The sequence below is a fragment of the Cygnus olor genome, chromosome 11, assembly GCF_009769625.2.
Source record: "Cygnus olor isolate bCygOlo1 chromosome 11, bCygOlo1.pri.v2, whole genome shotgun sequence".
In the NCBI taxonomy this organism is placed as follows: domain Eukaryota; kingdom Metazoa; phylum Chordata; class Aves; order Anseriformes; family Anatidae; genus Cygnus; species Cygnus olor.
In genome coordinates, this window is record NC_049179.1 from 9,138,870 (window position 1) to 9,158,774 (window position 19,905).

Sequence of the window (19,905 nt, forward strand, 5' to 3'; positions counted from 1 at the left end):
GCTTGGTGCCACACAGCCCCAAGCTTTGAGGAAGAGATTTATCAGGTGATTTGGTGTGAAATGTCTCGGTTTTCAATGCCACCGGTCAGCCTCATCCTGCTGGTCCTGCAAAACGCTCCGGGGCTGGCTGAGGCTGCCCGGAGTCCGAAATGTTGGGTGCTGGAGGGGAGCCGAGCATCCCCAGAGAGACTCTTGGTAGGACTTGGGGTGTTTGCATGGTGAGATGGAGCCCATGGCACCCCCCATGCAGCATCCCCCACTGGCATCATCTCCCCTGGGGAAACTGAGGCACAACGGGTCACAGCAGGGCGGGCAGAGGAGCACAACTGGCCCAAATCCTGCCCGCAGAATTCATCAGCCCATCGCTGCCTCCAGACCAGCTTTATTGTCCATCTGGAGGTGATAGAAAGGAAGCTTACAAAATAAATAGATATCTGTGTACGCCTATATACAGTGCACTCCCCCCCCCCCCCCCCCCCCCCCGTGGACAGACCTCACGGCACGCATGCAAAAGCACGTTGAAGCACAAGTTAGCGCGGTCACTTAGCACAGGGCCCGGCCACCTCCGGGCTGGGCGTTCCCCAAAACACCCCCAAACTCAGCCCAAAACTCGGCCGCAGCGTCCCCGAGCTGGGGCACCGACTGGTTCCTGCCCAGTAACGTGGGGTGAAAACATGGATAAGGGCTGGCAGCGGAGCTCAGCTGAGGAGGTGAAGCTTTTGCTGCCTCAGTTTCCCCGCTCGGGTCTTCTCCTGCCTCCTGCCAGCTCCCTGGGGAAGGCAGCAGGGGCTCCAGGGCGCTCCCCCAAAACGTTGGGGTCCTGCGTTCCGCCCCGACCAAGACACATGCACGCCGCCACGCTCTATCTGCGTTGCTTCATTGCCTTGAAGAGCTCCTCCAGCTTCAGGGCAAGGTGCAGGTCGCCCCTCACCTGCAGCCGCCCGCTCATGTAGGCGCTCAGGGGGCGCAGCTCGCCCAGGACCAGGTCCTGCAGGTCCTTCTCCGCCAGCTCCAGAACGACGTCGGGGCTGCCCTGGGGGACGCCGCGGCCAGCCCGCCCGCTGCCTGCAGGGGGGGAGAAGCGGGGAGATTTGGGATCCAGCCTTGCCTGCTGGCATTTTCCCCATCATTCCACAGGGATTGAGTCTGGCCACGTGGCAGACAAGGGGCTGGCAGGGGGAATTTGGAGGCAGCAGTCCTTGCTGAAGACAAGTGTCTCCTGCACTGCTCCACTGATGTCCTGTTCCAGCGGTCTGCCTCACAGCCCTGTCCTGCTTTGGCCGTGTTCACCAGAAAAACCACCGGTGGTGCCCGTGGGGGATGGATGAGGTGCCAAAGACAGCGTGGCTGTGGTGCTGCCCACACGTGTCCTCCTCAGGGCTGGTGGCAGACAAGGGCCACCAGCCCCTGATCCATCCCACTTGGCCAGCCACCAGGAGACCTGGCTGCCGGTTTTCCACCGGTGGTCTCTTTCTGAAGGAAAACCAGCGTGTTTAACCCAAACCAGAGGACACTTTGCACTTCCAAGGAGCACGAACCCCCTCGCCCTGAGCTCAGTGGGGTTGCGGGGGCACCAGAAACCCTCCCAAATGCACCGCACGACCCCGAGGAGCAGTGACCTGAGGAGAGATCGATGAAGTAGGAGCTGCGGGCGCCGCTGGGCAGGGCGATGTCCACCTGGAAGGATGCTCCCACCTGGCCCACCAGGGCCTCGCAGAGGACGGGCTCCACCGCCGCCAGCAGCTCGTCCGCACTCGGCGTCCTCCGGGCGCCGGCGGCGAGGTGGGGAGCGCCGGCAGGCTCCACCTCACTCACTGTCTCCATGCTGTCTGCTGGGGACAGAGGGGCACAAGAGGGGACACCTCTGGGTGGCGAGCTTTGCTGGTCCCCACAGAGCAGAGAAACCCATTTATCCAGTGGTTTTCCAGCTAAGCGGGAGGAGGAAAACAGCCTTTTGCCCATTCCTACTGCCCGCTCCTCTGTCTGCAATGGGTGGCTCAATCCCTGTTACCAAGCGGCTGGGAAAGGTTCCCAAAAGGCTTTTCCCAGGGCACAGATTGGCGTTGGGTTTCCGAAAAATGGGTCAGCATGCCGCTTCCTCCTCCCACCCCCGTCGGTTCTCGTTTCCCTACTCATGCTGCTCCTCCTGGAGCCTAAATACCCAAAGAAACGGAACAGATAGTCGAACAGCAACTGTGGGGCACATTTTTTCAGTATTAGGAATAAGAAGGGGCCTGAAGAGACATGTCTGTCCTCATACCTCCTGCCTGTCTTCACCCCATGACTCAAAGCACACGGAGAAAAAATCTCCCCGTCACTTCCCCAGCTTGCCCTCTGTTCCTTCCAAGCTCCCTGCATCAAACTCAAGCTCCCGCAGATCCTCTCCTCCTCTCCCCAGCCCCTTCTCATTAAAACGGGGCATGCAGCGGGTACAACCCCAGGGAAAAGAAGAGGTGCTCCCAGTCTCCTCACCTGCCTCCGGGGTGCCAGGCACACTGCCGGCCAGCGCCAGGGTGCTGCCGAAGAAGTGGGCAGCCAGCTGCTGTGCGGTGCCCTCCAGCCCGGGCACCAGGGGTGTGGCGGCCGGAGGTCCAGCAGGGGTCTCGCGGGGGGGCTGCAGCACAGCCTCCATGGTCAGCTCCACGCGGTCCACCTCCAGGCCCCAGGACTTGGTCATGTCATTGATGTCCAACTGCAGAGCCAGGAAGAAGGGAAGGGAGCAGGGAGACCACCTACCGCAGCATCTCATGGCTCCTTTGTGCTTCTGCTACCCCTGGTTTTGGGCTCAGGGTGGTGGGCCAGGCTCACCAGGCCACCTCCTCCAATCTGGCCGCTCTCACACGCAGCCCTGCTCCTCCAGGGACTCTCCTGGGCCCGAGGAGCTGGGATGAGGACAGCTCTGGTGGGTTCTCTTTCCATGGCTCCCTCCCAGTCTGCTCCCCTGGTCCCCACGGGCTGGCACAGGGCTCCACCAGACCACCCCAGAGACCCCAAAGATGCCACCATATCACTCCAACCCCCTTTTAGATCCTTTGTAGATGTTTAACCCACAAGCTCTTGGCCTGACCTGTGTCCACAGTGGTCCACCAGGCAGCACATCTCTTCCCAGAGACCCCCGAGATACCACCGTATTACTCCAACTCCCTTTTAGATCCTATTTTGTAGATGTTTAACCCAAAAGGTCTTGCCCTGGCCCACGGTGGGCAGCAGACACTGCCCTTCCACCCTGCTTCCCTCCCCAAAATCCTTTCCCACTTGCAGCCCTCCCCCAGACATCTTCATGGTGGAATTGGACACGCCGGCTTCTCCGCATCATTCCCACCCCACGCGCTCGGGGCCGAGCGGGGCCAGGGCTCTCCTCACCAGCAGCTGCTCCCCGATGCGCAGCCTCTCGGCGTGGATCTCCCGCAGGCTCTTCTTCCCCAGCGCCTTGGTCATGGCGTTCTGCGCCGTCATGCGGGTGGCTGCCACGAGGTCCTTCACCACCAGCACGGACAGCACCGGGTCCCACACGCGGAACTGGACGTCGGCACCCATGGAGATCACCGCGCCGTCCTTGGAGGTCAGCTGGGCACAGGGACTCAGGATCTCTCCCCTTCCCCACCCCATAGCCCAGCCCAAGAGCCCGAGAGCCAGGAACCGGCTCTAGATCCCTTTAATAAGAGGGTGATAAGGGACAAACCCAACCCAAATGGTGATGTTTGGGCTAATCTGAATATCAAAGCCAGCTTCCAGCTGTTATTAGGAGACGTCCGGATAGGGGTTGATGTCTTTGAGATGTTCAACATGCGTTGAACAAGGTGTGCAAGGTCAAAGGGAGCTTTCCAGCCCCAGGCAGGGTAGGGATCCTGGGTGGGGATCCCCATGATTCCCCTCACGAGGGTGGAGAAAATGAACGCTGTGGGCAGCACAACGTGAAAACCCAGCCTCTCCGGGTGTTTCGGGGATGTCTCAAGGGCAGCTCACCTTGCAGGGGGGCACGTTGAAGGCCCTGGTCCTCAGGTCCACACGCTGCCAATGATCAATGAAGGGCAGCAGCAGGACCACGCCGGGTCCCTGCGGTGCCCGGATGCGGCCCAGGCGGAAAATGATCATTCGCTCGTAGGCGGGCACAATCTGGGAAGGGAAAACGTGGACCAGGGCAGAAGGACAAACCCAGGCCGTGCCAGGAACTAGTTGTGCACCCCGCAGAGGACAGGTCGCCACCCCGCTCCTTACCTTCAAGGCGAACCAGCCCGAGATGGGGAAGGTGATGACCATCAGCAGGAAGACCAGGGAGGTGATGATGCCGTGGCAGATCCAGGACAGCCAGCCCTGGGAGGACTCTGAGGGGGGCAGCAGGGGATGTGCACCTGCTCCGACACCCCCTTCCCCACCAGCACACCCCAGCCGTGCCTCTCCCCACGCCCCAGGGGAGGCAGCAGCGTGAGGGCAGCCAGCCAGAGCGACACCCTACAGAGAAACCCCAATATACGGGAAGGCAGCCCCTCCCCTCTAAGCTCCGGGCTCACCTGCACCATTCCCAGCAGGTCCCAGGGGGTCCTGCTTGGCCCCAAAGGAGAAGAAGCCCTTCTGGGCACCATAGAGCCCGATGCTGGACTGCTGGAAGCGGTCGAAATCCCCCAGGGGCAGAGCCTGGTACCCCGAGCGGCTGAACATCGCGCCACCCCGCCGCGCGGCCAGAGAGGCAGCGAGAAAAAAAGAAAACAAAACAAAACCCCCAAACAACAGCCCTGCTGCTGCACCGGAGGGCGCCTGCTCAAATAAAGCAATTTTTGCTGTGTTTTCCTAGCCGGGGCCCCAGCCGGGCTGGGGGCCGGGGACTTGCCATCCTCCTGGTGACCCCCAGGCCGCGGCGAGGATGAGGATGCTGCGGCGGCGAGGAAGGAGGGAGCTCCCGGCGCTTCCTGGTCCGCACGTCATGTGGCTGCTGACGGCACCGCACCGAAAGGCTCTTGGCTGGGTGAGCTTTTCCGGGGGGCCCTGCTCAGGAACTGCTCCGGCAGCCGCGGGGAGGAGCGGGTCCTCCACCGAGCTCACGCCTCGGGGGGCTCCAGAGGGTCCCCGGCCCCACAGGGTGCCCTGACCCCATAAAAACCAAGCAGAGGGATTTTTCCCAGCAGCTCCTGCTCCAGCGCGGCCTTCCCCTGCCGCCGAAACGCCGCTCCTCCAGCTCGGCAGCCGGCAAAGGGAGGTGGGGACCCTGCGAGGAGCAGTGCTGAGAGCAGCGGGGTCGCTTTTAAGCCCCCCTGGCTGAAGCGGGGGCCGGGGGCACAGCCCTAAAGGCAGCGGCAGCCAGACAGGCACAGGGATCCTACAAAGCAGCTGAGCCCTCCGATCCCATACTGCCAGCATCCCCCAGGTACCAGCATCCCCCCATAACAGCACCCCCTGGGTACCAGCATCCCCCAAACCAGCACCCCCCCATAACAACACCCCCCCCTACACCCGATATTTCCCCCAAAACCAGCACCCCAAAGTGCAGTGCGGGGCTGGGGGGTTGGCAGGGGCGGGGGGCCACGCGCGGGTGGGATAGGGGGGACCCCACGCGTGACCCCATTCCCTCCCCCTGCAGCCCGCCCCTTGGCACCGCGCCCTCCTCCCGCCATCCCTCCTTCCTCCCCCAGCTCCTCCTCCTCCTCCTCCCCCGGCTGCCCGGAGAAACGAAAGTGGGAGCCCTCGGCCAGGCCCCCCCCCCGCCACCCTCATGCCCGGCAGCCCCGAAGCCCCCCGGCCCTCCGGGACCCCCGACGGTAAGTGGGTGTCTGGGGGGGTCCTCGCCGCTTTGCAGGGGGGGCAGAAGGGCTGGGGGGGGCACAGCGGGGACCCCCCACGCAAAGGGAGCAGCGGGGGGGGTGGAGGGAGAGGGGGGCACAGCCGGGGTGCTAAACTGCTGCGTGGGGTGGGTAAAGGGGTAAAGGGGGGGGGAGAAATAAGGGGGGGCGCCCTGCTTTATTATGGGACTCGCTGGTGGGCTGGGGAGGGCTGTGGGGGACTTTTGGGGACAGGGCTGGTTGGCACAAAGGGATTCAACCCCCCCTGCCACCAATTCCCCTCCGACTTCCAAAAGCTGGAAAAGCAAAAGTGAAAGAAAAATAGCTTTGAGCACATGATCGGATCTTCCCATCCCCAAATCCCTGCCTGATCCGCCCTGTTCCTCTGCCCCCACAGCCGGCCCCGCTGCCCCCACAGAGCCGCCTGCCCTCATGGAGCCAGCACCCCCCCAGCCGCCGGAGGAGGATTTCCAGTTCGTCCTCTGCGAGGGCTGCCAGCAGGAATCGCCCAGCCTCAAGCTCCTCACCTGCCTGCACACCCTGTGCCTGGGCTGCCTGAGCGAGAACAAGCCCGTGGGGCAGTGCCCCGTGTGCCAGGCGGCCATCCCGCAGGCCAACGGCATCCCCGACGTGGACAACGTGCTCTTCGCCAGCCTGCAGGCCAGGCTCCGCGTCTACCGCAGGATCGTCGGCGGGGTGCTGAGCTGCAGCCGCTGCCGGAGGGAGCCGGCGGCCGTCTGGTGCTCCGAGTGCGAGGAGTTCCTGTGCCCGGGCTGCTTTGAGGACCACCAGTGGTTCTTCAAGAAGAGGAGCCATGAGGCCAGGAAAGTGGAGGAGCTGCGGGCCGAGTCGGCGCATCGCTTCCTGGAGGGCACCAAGAAGTCCTGCACCCTCTTCTGCTCCAGTCCCGGCCACACCGAGCAGGGCCACATCACCAGGTCAGCGTGGGGATGCGTCCCCGGGGCTGTCCCCAAGCTGGGGACTCGGGGCTGCACCAGGCTGCAGGGCTGGGACCACGCTTGGGGGCTTGGGAGGGACCCTAAGGCTCACCCCGGTGGGCCACCTCCTGGAGCAGGCCGCCCAAAGCCCCATCTGATTTTCCAGGGATGGGGCATCCACAGCTTCCGTGGGCAACTTTTGGAGACCCTTTGGGCCCGTTGTAACATCCCAGAGCTGCAGCAGGGTGCGGTGTGGGGCGCGGGTCCCCAGGAGGAGGCACCAAAGCAGCCCCCCAGCTCGTGCCTCAGTTTCCCCTCTTGCTAAAACACCGCTGAGCACCCCCGGCTGAAACTCGCTCCCTCCCCTCGCAGCATCTACTGCAAGAAATGTGAGAAGCCGCTGTGCTGCTCATGCGCCCTGCTGGACACCCAGCACTCGCCTTTCTACTGCGACATCCGCGCCGAGATCCAGCGGCGGCAGGAGGAGCTGGCGGCCGCCGGCCGGGAGCTGGCGCGCCGGCGGGGCGGCTTCGAGGCGTCGCGCGCGGCGCTGCAGGAGGAGGCCGCCCGGCTGGAGGCGGCGAGCGGCGAGACGCGGGAGCTGATCCGGCAGCGCGTGGAGCAGCTGGTGCGGCTGGTGCGGCGCGAGGAGGACGAGCTGCTGGGGCTGGTGGAGCGGCGGCAGGAGCAGGGCCGGCGGGAGCTGGCGGGGGAGCTGCGGCGCGTGGAGGGCGTGCTGCGGCGGATGGAGGCGGGCGAGCGGCTGGTGGAGAAGATGAGGCTGTACGCCACGGAGCAGGAGGTGATGGACATGCAGCCCTTCGTCAAGGAGGCGCTGCGGGAGCTGCAGCGGCTGCGGCCGGCGGCGGCCGGGGGCCGAGCGCAGCACGGGGACTTCGCCGAGTGCCGCGCCAGGCTGCAGGCGCTGGCCGAGTGCGTCGAGGGGCGCGCAGGTGAGGATTTTGTGCCAGGGATGGAAGCAGGTGGTCGTCGTCCGCCTCTCTGCCCAAAGGCAGTCTCGTAGGGCGCTCGGCCATCCCAAAGGGAAGGTTGGGGAGCAGAGCTGCAGCCTCTGGGCAGGCGCTGCAGGCGCCGTGCCGCAGTGCTGCTCTCTGTGTTGCAGGTACCTCTTCCCAGGCTGTCCCCGTGGTCGAGGTGGCCCTGGAGAATGACCAGGTGAGACAGCCATGGTACATCCCGGTGCCACCTGGGGAGGGCTCCTGCATCAGCCGAAGCTTGCCACCCCCACCTTTGCAAGCCTTCCCCATCCTATATCACCCATTTCTTAGCCAACAAGAAAAAAAACAGGGATTTTTCCCCCATGAAGCTGCTTTGTCGCTGTCACAGTCACCCCCCTGTCCCCAGCCAGCAGCGCCTGTCCCTAGCCAATCTAACAAGCAGCTCCAGCAAAAGCCTTGACCCTGCCGTGCCTCAGTTTCCCCTCCCCCCATCCCCCACGGCTCTGCCCACTGCTTAGGGCCACCCTGGTCCCGCAGAGAGGTGTGTGGCTCAAAGGACCCCTTAACCATCGTTCATCGCTCTCTTTGCAGCAAGAGGAGCCCACCCAGCGTGGGAGCCCAGGCATCGTGCCCACCTTCACCATCAGCCTCGGGGACATGCGGGTGAGCACGGTAAGGAGCACCCCGGCGGGACAGGAGCCTCTGGGGACCCGGAGGGGCCACCCCGGCACCTTACATCCCCCGTGCTCTGTCCCCTGCAGCTCCCCCCTGCCACCGTGCGGTCCAAGCGGTGGTGGCCCCAGGTGGAAAGGGGCAGCCAGGTGTCACCCAAGGTGCTGAAGCTGGAGCACAACACCACGGCGGCCTCCAGTGAGCCCAGTTCAACCCAGGACGGCAGAGGGGAGCCCAGCACCTCCACAACCAGCCACAACCGCAGCAGCGTCCCCAAGGCTGGCAGGAGCCGCACTGATGATGCAGGTGGGGAGAGGGGATGGGGACCCCCACCCCAAATTTATGAGGGTTTCCCCATTTTTTCTCAGCCTCTGGGCACCCCGGTGTACTCAGGGCCTTGGTCAAACCCCGCTGGGGCAGAGAAGGGGAAGAGGAATCCCATGGGGTGGGGATGGGTGCAGCCCCATGTCCTGCCTTCAACATCCAAAAACCAAGCCTGGGGCACGGCATGGGCGGCTAATTGGAGTAATTAGGAGCTCTGGCTGCCTGGCTTCATCCCCCAAAGCTTCAGCCCCGTCCCGTTCCTCCTGCAGAAGACACCAGCATCATCATCTGCAGTTCGGAGGACAGCGAGGAGGACACGGTGGTGAGTGTGACACCAGACCTGCCTCCCTGCTGAGCCGCCACGCCGCACGCAGAAGAGGCAGTGGGCAGCCGCTGCCACCATCCCTGCGTCCTGCCCACGCTAAGGACCGGGCTGCCTCTCCTCGCCCCCTCTGAAGCAGCCAGGGTCACCTCCCCGCTCTGGGAGGCAGCAAAGCCCGCTTGGATTTTGCTCGGAGGTGGGGTCCCACGTGGCAGCATCCCCAAATTGACCTCAAGGGGCATCCCGACGGCCTCTTCCTTCCCGAAGAGTCCCAGCTCTGGGCAGAGGGACAGCTGTCTGGCTCGGACTCTTCCCCAGGAAACAATTAAAGGATTAAAGGATTTAGGAGCCTGAAACCATCCTTGGTATCACCCCCAGCAGTTCTTCGCCAGGGGTCACTGAGTCCCCAAGAGGGGGCAGATATGGGGATGGAGGATGGGGATGGAGGTTACCAATTCCTTTTTATTTTTTCCCCTAAGCTTCAGATAACACAACCCTCACCCCTCTGCAGGGAGAGCTGCTCAAACCCCCACTCCTGTAGTGCTGCTTTCCCTAGGAGATTTGTGCCATAGCCCCTTCGCCACCCCGCGCCAAGGGGATTAGCGCAGGCTTCCCTGGGAAGGTTATCCACAGCTCAATACCCATTTTTATACGAAAATCATGTTTTTAAGTTGAATGTAGCACCTGTGCTCATCCCCCCCCACCCCCCATGCAGAGGTCATTAGATGGGATGGGCCATGGGATCCCTGCCGGGATCTCCCCACCACCAGCATTTGCAGGGGGTCCCTTTGGAAATGGATTTGGGGCCAGGGGTGGGTTTGCAGAGCTGGCTGAATGAGGGGTTACCAGCCTTCTTTTTTTTCTTTTGTATAAGTTAATCATGCAGAAACTCTTATTATTCTTCAATAAAGCTGTTTCCAGACCAAATCCTAGCCCGCTGCTGACTTCCTGATTCATTTGCCTTTGCTTTTTTCCTTGCTTTTCCGATTCACCTCTAACAGGGGAAAAAAAGTGGGGCAAAAAATCCCTCCCTGAATCCCATCCGCACACCCTGCTGCTCGGAGACCCATCTCCCCCCTCTGGGAGCACTTGGATTTGCTCCCATGCTCGTACATGTTCTCCTGGCCACGTCTCCAGCACTCCGGGCGGGGGATGTTTTGGAAATTACCCCAGTGAAGGAGCAGAGAGGCAGTGTGTGGGGAGCCACGCGTGTGGTGCAGGACTGTCCCTGGGGAAAAAGGGAGCAAAATCAAGGTTGGAGCCTCCTGAGTGCATCGCCCTTCCCGTGGGGAAACTGGCACCGGGGATGTCCACCTTGTGCAGGGATGGGATTTGAGCCTGGAGACACTCAGCCTCCTCCTGGGCCCATTCAGTCCCCTTTTCCCCCAGAGGCCAAGCAGACCTTTTGATCCTTTGGTACCACGAAGTTGCTCAGCCACATTGACACGCCAAATTTAGGCACCATCTGCACCCACAAGAGGCACACAGGCAGGGACAAGCCCCCGGCCGTGCACAGCGTGTCCCTCTGGCCATCGCCTGGATCCCCCCCACGCTCAGGACCAGCAGCAGTTGGGGTTCTGCTCTTTCTCATTTGCCCCCTGGTTTTGGGCTCTCGATGTGGGTCCCCCCACACCATCCCTGGTGATGTCAGAGCATCAGCCCCCACGGCTCCAACGGCCCCGCACACCAGCAGGTCCCCATCCCACGGCCAACGCTGCACCCAAGGGTGCTCCTCACCCATTCCCAAGCCCAGGCAGGTAGGTGGGACTTGGCCACCTTCTCCCCTCTCTTGCAGGCCTGCTGCAAGCCTAAGGACAGCGTGGAGCCCTCCAGCCCCGCACGGTCCAGGAGCAGCACCTCCCCACACCACGGCCCCTGGGACGACGGCTCGGAGCTCAGCACCCTGGTCTTCCTCAGCGTGAAGACCAGGGTGCTGGGAGCTGGAGGAGGCGTGAGGACACTGGGGGGGGAGCTCAGCCGCCCTGGGCGCGGGCACCTGGGGGCGATGAGGACCTCCTGCAGCCCCCGCACCGAGCTGCTCCAGCACCTTGGTGCCACCATCTCCAACATCTCGTGTGCTCAGCTGCTCCTGCAGGCCCTGACCCCTCTCTGCTCCCACCACAAAAGCACTCAGGGTTCTGGGGCAGCCCCACGGGGGACGAGCCACCCCATCAGAGCAATTAAAATCCTCGTAAATTAAAGGATGCCGGGCAGCGAGGTGTCTCTGCCCCTCCTTCTCCCTTTCCCCCGGGGGAACTGGGGACACGCAGGGCTTTCCAGCGCTGTCACCAGCCCGGGCGCGACACGCAGTGCGCCACAGCCACCGCCAGGTGTCCCCTTTGGACAGCCACACTCGCACACCCTGCTTACTTCTCCTTTTTGCACAAGCGTGTGCAGGCACCCACGCGTGCACCATCTCACCTCCCTGCCCGGCCACCCCTTGGCATCCCTCCTGGAGCCCCTGCCCACCGGTCAGGCCCTGCAGGCTCCTGCTGCAGCTGGGGAACTGGCATCTCTCGTGCCCCGGGGATTCTCCGGCGTCTAATCCAGGGTTGTGCGCAGGGAGCAGCCTTAGCAGGCACTTGGCTACAAGGGGCGCAGCCCCCAGAGCGCTGGCCCCATCTGTTTGCTGTCACTTGGCCTCATCAAAGTCCTGTAAAACAATAGCAAAGTCAGCGGGCTGCGGGAGCCAGATTAGCCGTCTAGTTGCCCTGAGCTGCCATAAACCCCATCCAGGTGGCGAGGAAAGGGCTCTGGTGGCGTTGGTCGCGGCAAGCCCAGCCCTGGAGGAAGGGGCTGCAGCTGGGGTACCCCAGTAGGGAGGGGGCTCCCTCCTCCAGCAGGGCTTTCTGTGCACGGCCAGGCTCGTGCAGGCTGGGAGAGTCACAAACAGCAACAGCAGCCTCCCCATGGCAGCCCTGGGGACCGCAGAGACCCCAGCTGGGTGTGGGGATAAGCTCCCCATGATGCGCTCCCAAATTTCCGAGCCATTCCCCCAACTTAGCCTTTTTTTTGCAGAAGTGCTTTCTTTACAAGCTGGCACCCAGAAGAGACGGACTTTAGGCACTGGCAGACCAAGGGTGAAGAGACGACAGCAAAAATCCTTCCTGCAGGGGTAGAAACATCCCTACGTGGAGATCCCAAACCCCTCTTGGGCCTCCCACCCAAATCGTCCTTCAAGGCCAAAGTAGTAAGAAGAAAGATTTTTTATTTTTTTTTCCTTAAGAGCAATAAATAACTCCCCTGAATTAAGCGAATCTCCTGAAATGATATATAATACGCTGCTTGCCTGATTGGCTGTTATTAATAATGCATTGCTCAATCTAAACCATTCATAAAATGACTCCCTGCTAGCCCTTAGCAAAGTGCTTTGGGACTGGCAGGAAAAAAAAAAAAGGCAAGAAGGAGCAGCATAAATCCTTTCTGTTTATGAAAATGGATTTCTTCCCCCAACACTCATGCAAAACTAATTAGAGCCAAAGGGCCAGTTGCTCTGCATTTGATTACAGCCTGCAGGGTCGCTCAGGTTGTATGGCCAGGGTGGGGGGAGATCCAAGGCAGGGGAGGATGTGCCCCGGTGAGCCTGAGCAAGGTTATCTGGGTTACATTCCTAATAAAAATATCTATTTGCTAACATCCAAGCAGGTTTGGATCCCAGAGTTGAGAGCAAGGATTGGGCAGCCAGGACTCTTAAATATTTGGGGGAAAGCTGAGGGAGAAACCCCACCGCCTCCAGCCAGGCCCTGTCCCCAGGATGCTCCCAGCTCTACAACCTGATGCACTCACCTGGTCTTGGAGGAGATGGGATGAAGCTGGAGAACCCAGGAGACCTGACCTGGAGGCTTGCTTTTCTTCTTCTTAAAGATCCAAGCCCCCTACCCAGCATGGTGAGGAGGGCTGCTCCCCCAGGTGCTTCCAGGCTGCAGGTGCGCATCCAGGGGTGGAAACCAGCAAGTCCCCGCTGACCTCAGGGAGTCCTCCAGCGGGGGGCTGCCCCCAGCAGCACCAGCAGAGCTGCCTTGGCCAGCACCAGCTGAGGATCTGGCCCTCAGCTGAGCTTCTGCATGTTTAGGGGCACGCGGAAGGTTAGGGTACCTGGGGCTGAGATGTGGTGTGGGCAGGCTGATGGCTCTGCAGCCTGCTCTGTCATCCGTCCATGTCTGTCCGTCCGTCCATCCATCCATCCATCCATCCACCCACAGACCCATCCGTGCACTTCTCCATCCACCCACAGACCCATCCTCGCACTCCTCCATCCATCCATGGACCCATCCATGGACCCATCCATGCACCCATCCCCGTCTCCATCCTCTGCTGTCCTCTCTTGGACCTTTCCCTTGAGGGTCCCAAGAGGCTGCCACAAAGCACTGCTCTTACTCCCGCCACTCTGCCCATGGGAAACTGAGGCACAACCGGCCACACAAAGCCCACACCCTGTGCCTGGTGAGGGTGAAACCCACGCCACGTGCTCTATGCTGTGATGCCCTCCGCAGGGTCCTGGTGAAGGTTTGGTCCACAGGAGCGGGAGGAGGGATGCACCATCCATCCCATCACACGCAGCTTGTCCTCTGACCCATTTCTAGCACAACGCACAGCCTCCGATGCTCCCAAAAAGTGGCCGGGAGAAACACTGCCACCAGATCTAGGACACCTGGGTTTCTTCCTCGTGCATGATGAATGAAGACATCTCGGGGAGAGCTAAGCAAAGCACAACAGAGAGCAGCCAAGCCAGAAAGCAAGCATCGTCTTTGTGTTGGCCGTGTCCTTGTGGCATTTTAACCTACTTTCATGCTCCTGAAAGCATCGTTCCAGCCTTGCAGCCCTGAATCCCTACCCATTGAGGATCCGTCCCACGGCCCCACAGCACGGGATGGGGCGTGGGTTTGCATCCGTCCCATCTGGAGGTGCTGAGCCCCCCGAGGTGCTGCCCCACCGGCTGCAGGATTCCCCTCCACAGGGCTCGGGAGCAGCTGACAGCCCGTGGGCGTTGAGCGAGTGAGCAGAACGGGAAAAAATGCCTGTAAAACCCTGCGATGCCGTAATTCCCCGAGCTGCAGCTTGCTAGTGCTGGGGAGAGTGTCACGGTGAGGGTGAGGGCATGCTTGGGCTAACAGCCAGCGGCGGGGATGGGAAGGCGGTGAGTCACGTCTCGGCCCCGCCACAGCCCAAGATGCTGAAGAAGTTGAGCTCACAGATGCTGAAGATGTTGAGCTCACTGCTGCTCAAACCCAGCCCTTCCCCTCGGCCAGCAGCTCGGCTCCCCCGCTGCCCCCAAATCCGGCTGGCTGCAGTGACACCAACCCCACCGTCAGCCCCAGGAGCCGCCGTGCGTATAGCACAAGCCGCATTTCTGTTTCTGAAAGCAAATTTTTGGGTCCTCGTGGGTAGCAGTAAGGAAAATGAGTGGCGGGGAGCATCTCTTCCAGCGAAGAGAGGTGGGGATGTCAATGGGACTGGGCCAAGACTGCCGTGATGGGACACACGGGGCTGGGCACTTTGGGGTCTGGAACCCCTGCGAGGGCAGTGGTGCCTGAGGGTCAGGCTTGGTCCCTCTCTGCCCCTCCATCCACCGCCTCTGCACCCCCCAAGGGAACATGCCCATCCCCATGGCCTTGGGGCACAGATGCGGACCTGCGGTGCTGAGCCCAAGGAAGAGAGGACCAGGATTTTGCTCTGCTTGTGAGCAGGTGGGGGGGGTGGGGCAAGACCCTACAGAGGGGCAGCCTGGACCCCTGGAACCAGAGGGCACTGGGAGGACTGGACTGAGTCATCTGGGACCAGGAAACCCCAGCAGAGCTCCTGGAGAGGCGGAGAGGGAGGGAGGGAAGAGGGAGGGAGGGAGGGAGGGAGGGATGGAGGGAGGGAGGGAGGGAGGGAGGGAGGGAGGGATGGAGGGAGGGAGGGAGGGAGGGAGGATGGAGGGACAGACGGACGGACGGAGGATTGGAAAGAGGGATGGAGGGAGGCAGGAATCGATCCCACTAACAAAATCAATTATTTATCATGTTTCTCACGGAGGGGCAGGGCCAGGAGAAGAGACCCCCACGTCGCGGGGGAGCTGCCCACCTGCAGGTTTAACGCTCTCCCCATCCGCTCGACCGGCTGCAGAAGGGAACTGCCCGCCATGGGAGGGGCTGGGGGGGCTGGCAGTCCCCTGGGGGGCTGCCGGGCTGGGAGAATCCTTCCCGGCCCCCCAGCACCGGAGCCCGTGCAGAAACGGTCCCCGAAGGGCCGAGGTGCCCCCGCTCCGTGCCGTGTGTCCCTACGGGGGGGGGCTGAGGGGTGGGCCCCGACGGCAAAGGGGGGGAGCCGGGGTGGGGGTCCGCATCCCGGCTGCCTCCGTGTGCGGGGGAAGGCTCGGCTCGGCTCGGCTCGCTGCTCGGCGGGGAGGGCGTTTCTCCGCATTTCTTTGCGGGATTTTCGGGGGGTGCCGCTCGCCGCCCCCGGGGAAGGGGCTCTGGGGGGCTGGCGAGGCGGCGGTGGGTGGGTGGTGGGATGGGAAAGGGGTGGCGAGGAGGGAGGGGGCGGCCGTGCGGAGGGGGAGGCTGGCAGAAATGCTAATTCCTCCCTCCTCTCTCGGCTCCGCAGCCCCAGTGCCCGCCGGCCCCGCTCCGGTGCGCAGCTCAAGCCCGGCGAGGTGCAGGGGTGCAGGCGGTGTGTGTCCCACCCCCCCCCAAGATGCCCCCCGTCCCCGTCCCGTAAGCCACCCCCCCCAAAATCTCCGCCGCGCCCCTCACCGCCGCCTCTGGGCGCCTCCGTGCCACGGGGCCGGGGCTGGGGAGGAGGATGCTGAGGAGCGGCAGCCGAGGGGAGAAGCGCTGCGCCTTGCTCACCGGCACTTAGGAGCGGGTAAGGTGCGGGGTCTGGGCGGGGGGGGACGGGGAGAAGCCGGCGGAGGGCCTGGGGGTGGAGGGGGACGGGGGCGGGGAGGAGGGAGAATTGGGAGGGGGAAAAGTAGGGGGAGAGGGAGAAGAGAGGGAGAAAAGTGAAGAGGAGGAGGGTGGGGGAAAGGGGAGAAAAAATAGAAAGCAATAACAGAAAAGGCAGAAATTACAAAAAAAAAAAAAGGAAAAAAGAAGAAAGAGAGGGGGAAGGAAACGAGGTTTGCGGGAGGAACGAGCAGAAAGCTGGGAGGAGAAGGAGCGAGGGGGGAGGCTGCGGGGGGGCTGGGCACAGACAATGGGGCAGGGGCCGGGGCGGTGGCGGCGGGGAGCAGGGTGGGCGCCCACCGAGCCCCTGTGTCCCTCGGCAGGGCGAGATGGCCCCGGCGCTGTGGCTGGTGGCCCTGCTGGGCATGGCCCAGGCGTGCCCGGAGCCCTGCGCCTGTGTGGATAAGTACGCCCACCAGTTCGCCGACTGCGCCTACAAGGAGCTACAGGTGGTGCCCACCGGGCTGCCCTCCAATGTGACCACCCTCAGCCTGTCGGCCAACAAGATCAGCTCGCTGCAGCGGCGCTCCTTCGTGGAGGTGACCCAGGTGACATCCCTCTGGCTGGCGCACAACGAGATCCGCGCCATCGAGCCCGGTACCTTCGCCATCCTGGTGCAGCTGAAAAACCTCGACATCAGCCACAACCAGATTGTGGACTTCCCCTGGCAGGACCTCTACAACCTCAGCGCCCTCCAGCTGCTCAAGATGAACAATAACCACATGGCTGTGGTGCCCCGGGGGGCTTTCCACACCCTCAAGGACCTCCGCTCCCTGCGCATCAACAACAACAAGTTCAGCGCCCTCGCCGAGGGCATCTTCGACTCGCTCAGCTCCCTCTCCCACCTGCAGATCTATAACAACCCCTTCGACTGCTCCTGCAGGCTCCAGTGGCTGAAGAAGTGGATGGACAGCAAGCTCATCTCCATCCCGGAGAAGGACCTCCATCACTTGCAACCTCCCGGAGCAGCTCCGAGGGGTGCCGGTGGGGAAGATCCCGGACGTGCAGTGCACCCCGCCGTCCGTGCAGCTCACCTATTACCCCAACCTGGACACCACGGAGCTCTTCGACGGCTTCACCCTGACGCTGCACTGTGCCGTGACGGGCACCCCGCCACCCGAAGTGAGCTGGAAGATCCGCACCTCCAGCCAGATGCTGGAGCTCAGCGGGAACCCAAAGGAAAGCGCGGGGAAGGATCTCCCCAGGCAGGACCCCGAGCGCTTCTTGGTCTTCAAGAACGGCACGTTGGTGATCCCTCACCTGAGCAAGAGGGAAGAAGGCACCTACACCTGCCTGGCTGCCAACGAGATGGGGAGCAACCAGACCTCGGTCAACGTGGCCGTGGCTGGCACCCAGAAGTACCCGCTGCAGCCCGGGAGGGACCCGGCGGGGCGGCAAAGCACAGCTGGGTGACAAGAAGCCGGGGGCCAAGGGAGCAAAGAACAGTGTGCTTACGCCAGACGAGAGGAGCAAACCCCTCAGCCCCACCCGGCAGAGCCAACCGTCCTTGGCGGCTGGAATGGAGCCCACAGGAGACGGGCAAGTCCCTTTCCAGCATCCTCCCTTTGAGAAGAAGTGTGGCTCCATGCAGACCAGCAGATACATTTCCAACCATGCTTTCAACCAGAGCGGCGACTTCAAGCAGCACACTTTCGACCTGGGCGTCATCGCCTTGGACGTGTCGGAGCGTGATGCCCGGGTGCAGCTGACACCCACCTACCTGCAGCCTGAGAAGGTCACCTCAGGATGCTCTACCTGTGCAGGAGAGGAGCCAGGGCCACGCCTTGGTGCAGTGGTCCAAGATTGAGGAAGGGGTGAACTCGTACTGGTTCCAGGGCTTGAACCCCGGCACCAACTACTCCGTGTGCCTCACCTACCTGGGCGAGGACTGCCAAGTCCAAGTGGTCTTCACCACCAAGAAGGATATCCCCTCGCTCATCATCATCGTGGTCGTGAGCATCTTCTTGCTGGTGCTGGCCACCCTACCGGCTCATGGGGCCACCTGGTGCCACCTGCTCTCCAAGTACCACGGGAAGACCTACAAGCTGATCATGAAAGCCCAGAACCCGGACCAGATGGAGAAGCACATGGCTGCCGACTTCGACCCCCGCGCCTCCTACCTGGAGTCCGAGAAGAACTACAACCCAGCGAGGTGGGCGAAGGCGACGCAGAGGAGGAGGATGAAGAGGAGGATGATTGATGATGAAGGAGGCAGGCGGAGGAGGAGGAGAGAGGCCGAAGGGGCCGTGGAGCTGGAGCGGGAGGAGAGCGTGGCCGCCAGCTCCATGGCGGAGTCGCAATCCAAAGCCAACGGCGAGGAGTTCGAGGTGCGCTCCGAGTACAGCGACAAGCTGCCGCTGGGCGCCGAGGCCGTCACGATCTCCCAGGAGATCAATGGGAATTACCGGCAGCGCCCCCGCTGAGTTCCCCCGATCCCCCCCCCCCGGGTCCCCATCGCCCCCAGCCTCCCCCTCCCCAGCCCTCCGCCGGCCCGCTGCTTCTCCTCCGAGGAAGAAGCGAGGAGAGAGGGGAAAACCCTGGGTGCTGGTGGCGTGTCCTTCCTCCTCCTCTTTCTCCTCCGCCGGGTGGTGGCTCCCTGGGGCAGGGGCTCGGTGCCGGGGGCTCCGGCCGCGGGCAGGACGCCGCTCCCCCGATTTCGTTTGGCTGCAGCTCGGCACTCCCCGCCGCCGCAGCGCAACGATTCCTCGGCCCCCTCCCGCCTCTGCCTCCCCCCATCCCCTTATTTGTGTCCCCTCGAAGGAAAAGAACGAAAAACAAGCGAACAAGGGAAAAAAAAATAAAAATAATAAAAAAAAAAAAACGGCTGAAAGCAACGCCCGATAACCCCCAAAACCGTTCCGCGGAGAGGAGCGGCTCCGCCGTGCGTTGGCTCAGCCCCGGCGGGTCCCCGCCGCTCCCCGCCGCTCCCCACCGCTCCCCACCCCTCTCCCGTGTCCCCTCCGGTCCCCCTCCAGAGCCCCCCGGAGCCCTCCTGTACCCCCCGGTTTCCTCCCGCTTCCCTCCAGGGGCCCCCGGTGCCGACCCCGCCGCATGCCCGGGGCGGCTCCGTTCAGCACCCGGCGGCTCCGGACAGCTCCGAGCCCCCCCCCCGCCCCGGGACTGCGGGGGGGGACACCCCCGCCCCCCGACGCCCCCCGGTCCCCCCCTCCCGGTGCCCCTCGATATGTGTTGGGTAGAGTAGCGTTTGTAGCAAGTGTCTGTGCCGTAGGCGCGCCCGTGCTTGCCGGCGGGGGGCCGCTTCGTGGGGTCTGTCCCCCCCCCTCCGGGGGGGGCGAGGGGCCGCTGCCGCCCCTCCCAGGGAGCCCCCGGGCTGGCGAGATCCGCGGGGCGCCTTTCTGAGCCCTTCTGTCTGTGAAAGAGTCATAAAAGGGATTGAAAGTGGAAATGTGTCCGAGCTTGGTCAGGGGGTGGGGGGCTACAGCCGGGACCCCCCCCCAGTGCCCCCCACTCGGCCGAGGGGAGCCGGGGAGGGGTGAAAATGTATCTGCACGAACAGATTCCTGCATGCACGTAGCTACAGTTCACAGGCGCCCTACGTGCAGATCCACCTGCTATATATATACGCATCCTCGCCGCGTACGCTCCTTTATCCATCCGTGCCGTGCACCCCCACAAATAACCTTACCCCCACATGCACGCCGGGTGTAGTCAGTCTGCGCACACCATATAAATGTACCCAAATGCATCATGTGCATAAAAATATTACAAACCTCTCCCTATACACACAACACATCGAAATGCAAAGACAACGTTTCCGCACGGCGTGTGCACACATTTACACGCATCCTCCATACAAATAGGTAACAAAACCACGCAGGACGTTCTCCTGTTATTTTTACAGGCATTATATATTTCGGCACACGCACCACACATGCTCAACAAATGTGCAAATCCACAGATGCCCACAGAGCCCGTGTTTTTTCCCCCCGCACACAGGGGAAGGCACAGCATCGGGTACAGGAGCGC

At 62.7% G+C, this 19,905-nt stretch overlaps 3 protein-coding genes across 7 annotated transcripts; 2 read left to right on the forward strand and 1 right to left on the reverse strand.

The window, feature by feature from the left end:
• Nucleotides 1-366: 366 nt before the first annotated feature.
• On the reverse strand, nt 367-4,721 carry STOML1 (stomatin like 1). 3 transcript variants are annotated; one of them, XM_040570596.1, is made up of 7 exons: nt 4,512-4,721; nt 4,219-4,325; nt 3,967-4,116; nt 3,364-3,519; nt 2,473-2,692; nt 1,620-1,832; nt 367-1,065 (listed from the first exon to the last, which is right to left on the reverse strand). In XM_040570596.1, the coding sequence occupies exons 1-7, from the start codon at nt 4,657-4,659 to the stop codon at nt 863-865; spliced, it is 1,197 nt and encodes a 398-aa protein (XP_040426530.1). In that variant the 5' UTR covers nt 4,660-4,721; the 3' UTR covers nt 367-862. The 3 variants fall into 3 exon arrangements, with proteins under 3 accessions (XP_040426530.1, XP_040426529.1, XP_040426528.1); XM_040570595.1 differs by having other exon boundaries at nt 1,620-1,829; nt 3,364-3,567; XM_040570594.1 differs by having other exon boundaries at nt 3,364-3,567.
• A 140-nt stretch (nt 4,722-4,861) lies between these two features.
• LOC121076332 (protein PML-like) lies at nt 4,862-9,916 on the forward strand. Of its 3 annotated transcripts, none has more exons than XM_040570569.1 (8): nt 4,862-4,963; nt 5,576-5,753; nt 6,172-6,712; nt 7,085-7,665; nt 7,836-7,888; nt 8,263-8,343; nt 8,433-8,649; nt 8,907-9,916. In XM_040570569.1, the coding sequence occupies exons 1-8, from the start codon at nt 4,862-4,864 to the stop codon at nt 9,020-9,022; spliced, it is 1,869 nt and encodes a 622-aa protein (XP_040426503.1). In that variant the 3' UTR covers nt 9,023-9,916. The 3 variants fall into 3 exon arrangements, with proteins under 3 accessions (XP_040426503.1, XP_040426504.1, XP_040426505.1); XM_040570570.1 differs by having other exon boundaries at nt 8,937-9,916; XM_040570571.1 differs by lacking the exon at nt 4,862-4,963 and adding an exon at nt 4,995-5,362 and having other exon boundaries at nt 5,628-5,753.
• A 5,443-nt stretch (nt 9,917-15,359) lies between these two features.
• Nucleotides 15,360-19,312, forward strand: ISLR2 (immunoglobulin superfamily containing leucine rich repeat 2). Its single transcript, XM_040570561.1, is given in 8 exon segments — nt 15,360-15,838; nt 16,242-16,859; nt 16,861-17,307; nt 17,309-17,651; nt 17,654-17,677; nt 17,680-18,063; nt 18,066-18,115; nt 18,117-19,312. Coding segments are annotated over 7 exon segments (2,085 nt in total). The 5' UTR covers nt 15,360-15,838; nt 16,242-16,247; the 3' UTR covers nt 18,342-19,312.
• Nucleotides 19,313-19,905: the final 593 nt, after the last annotated feature.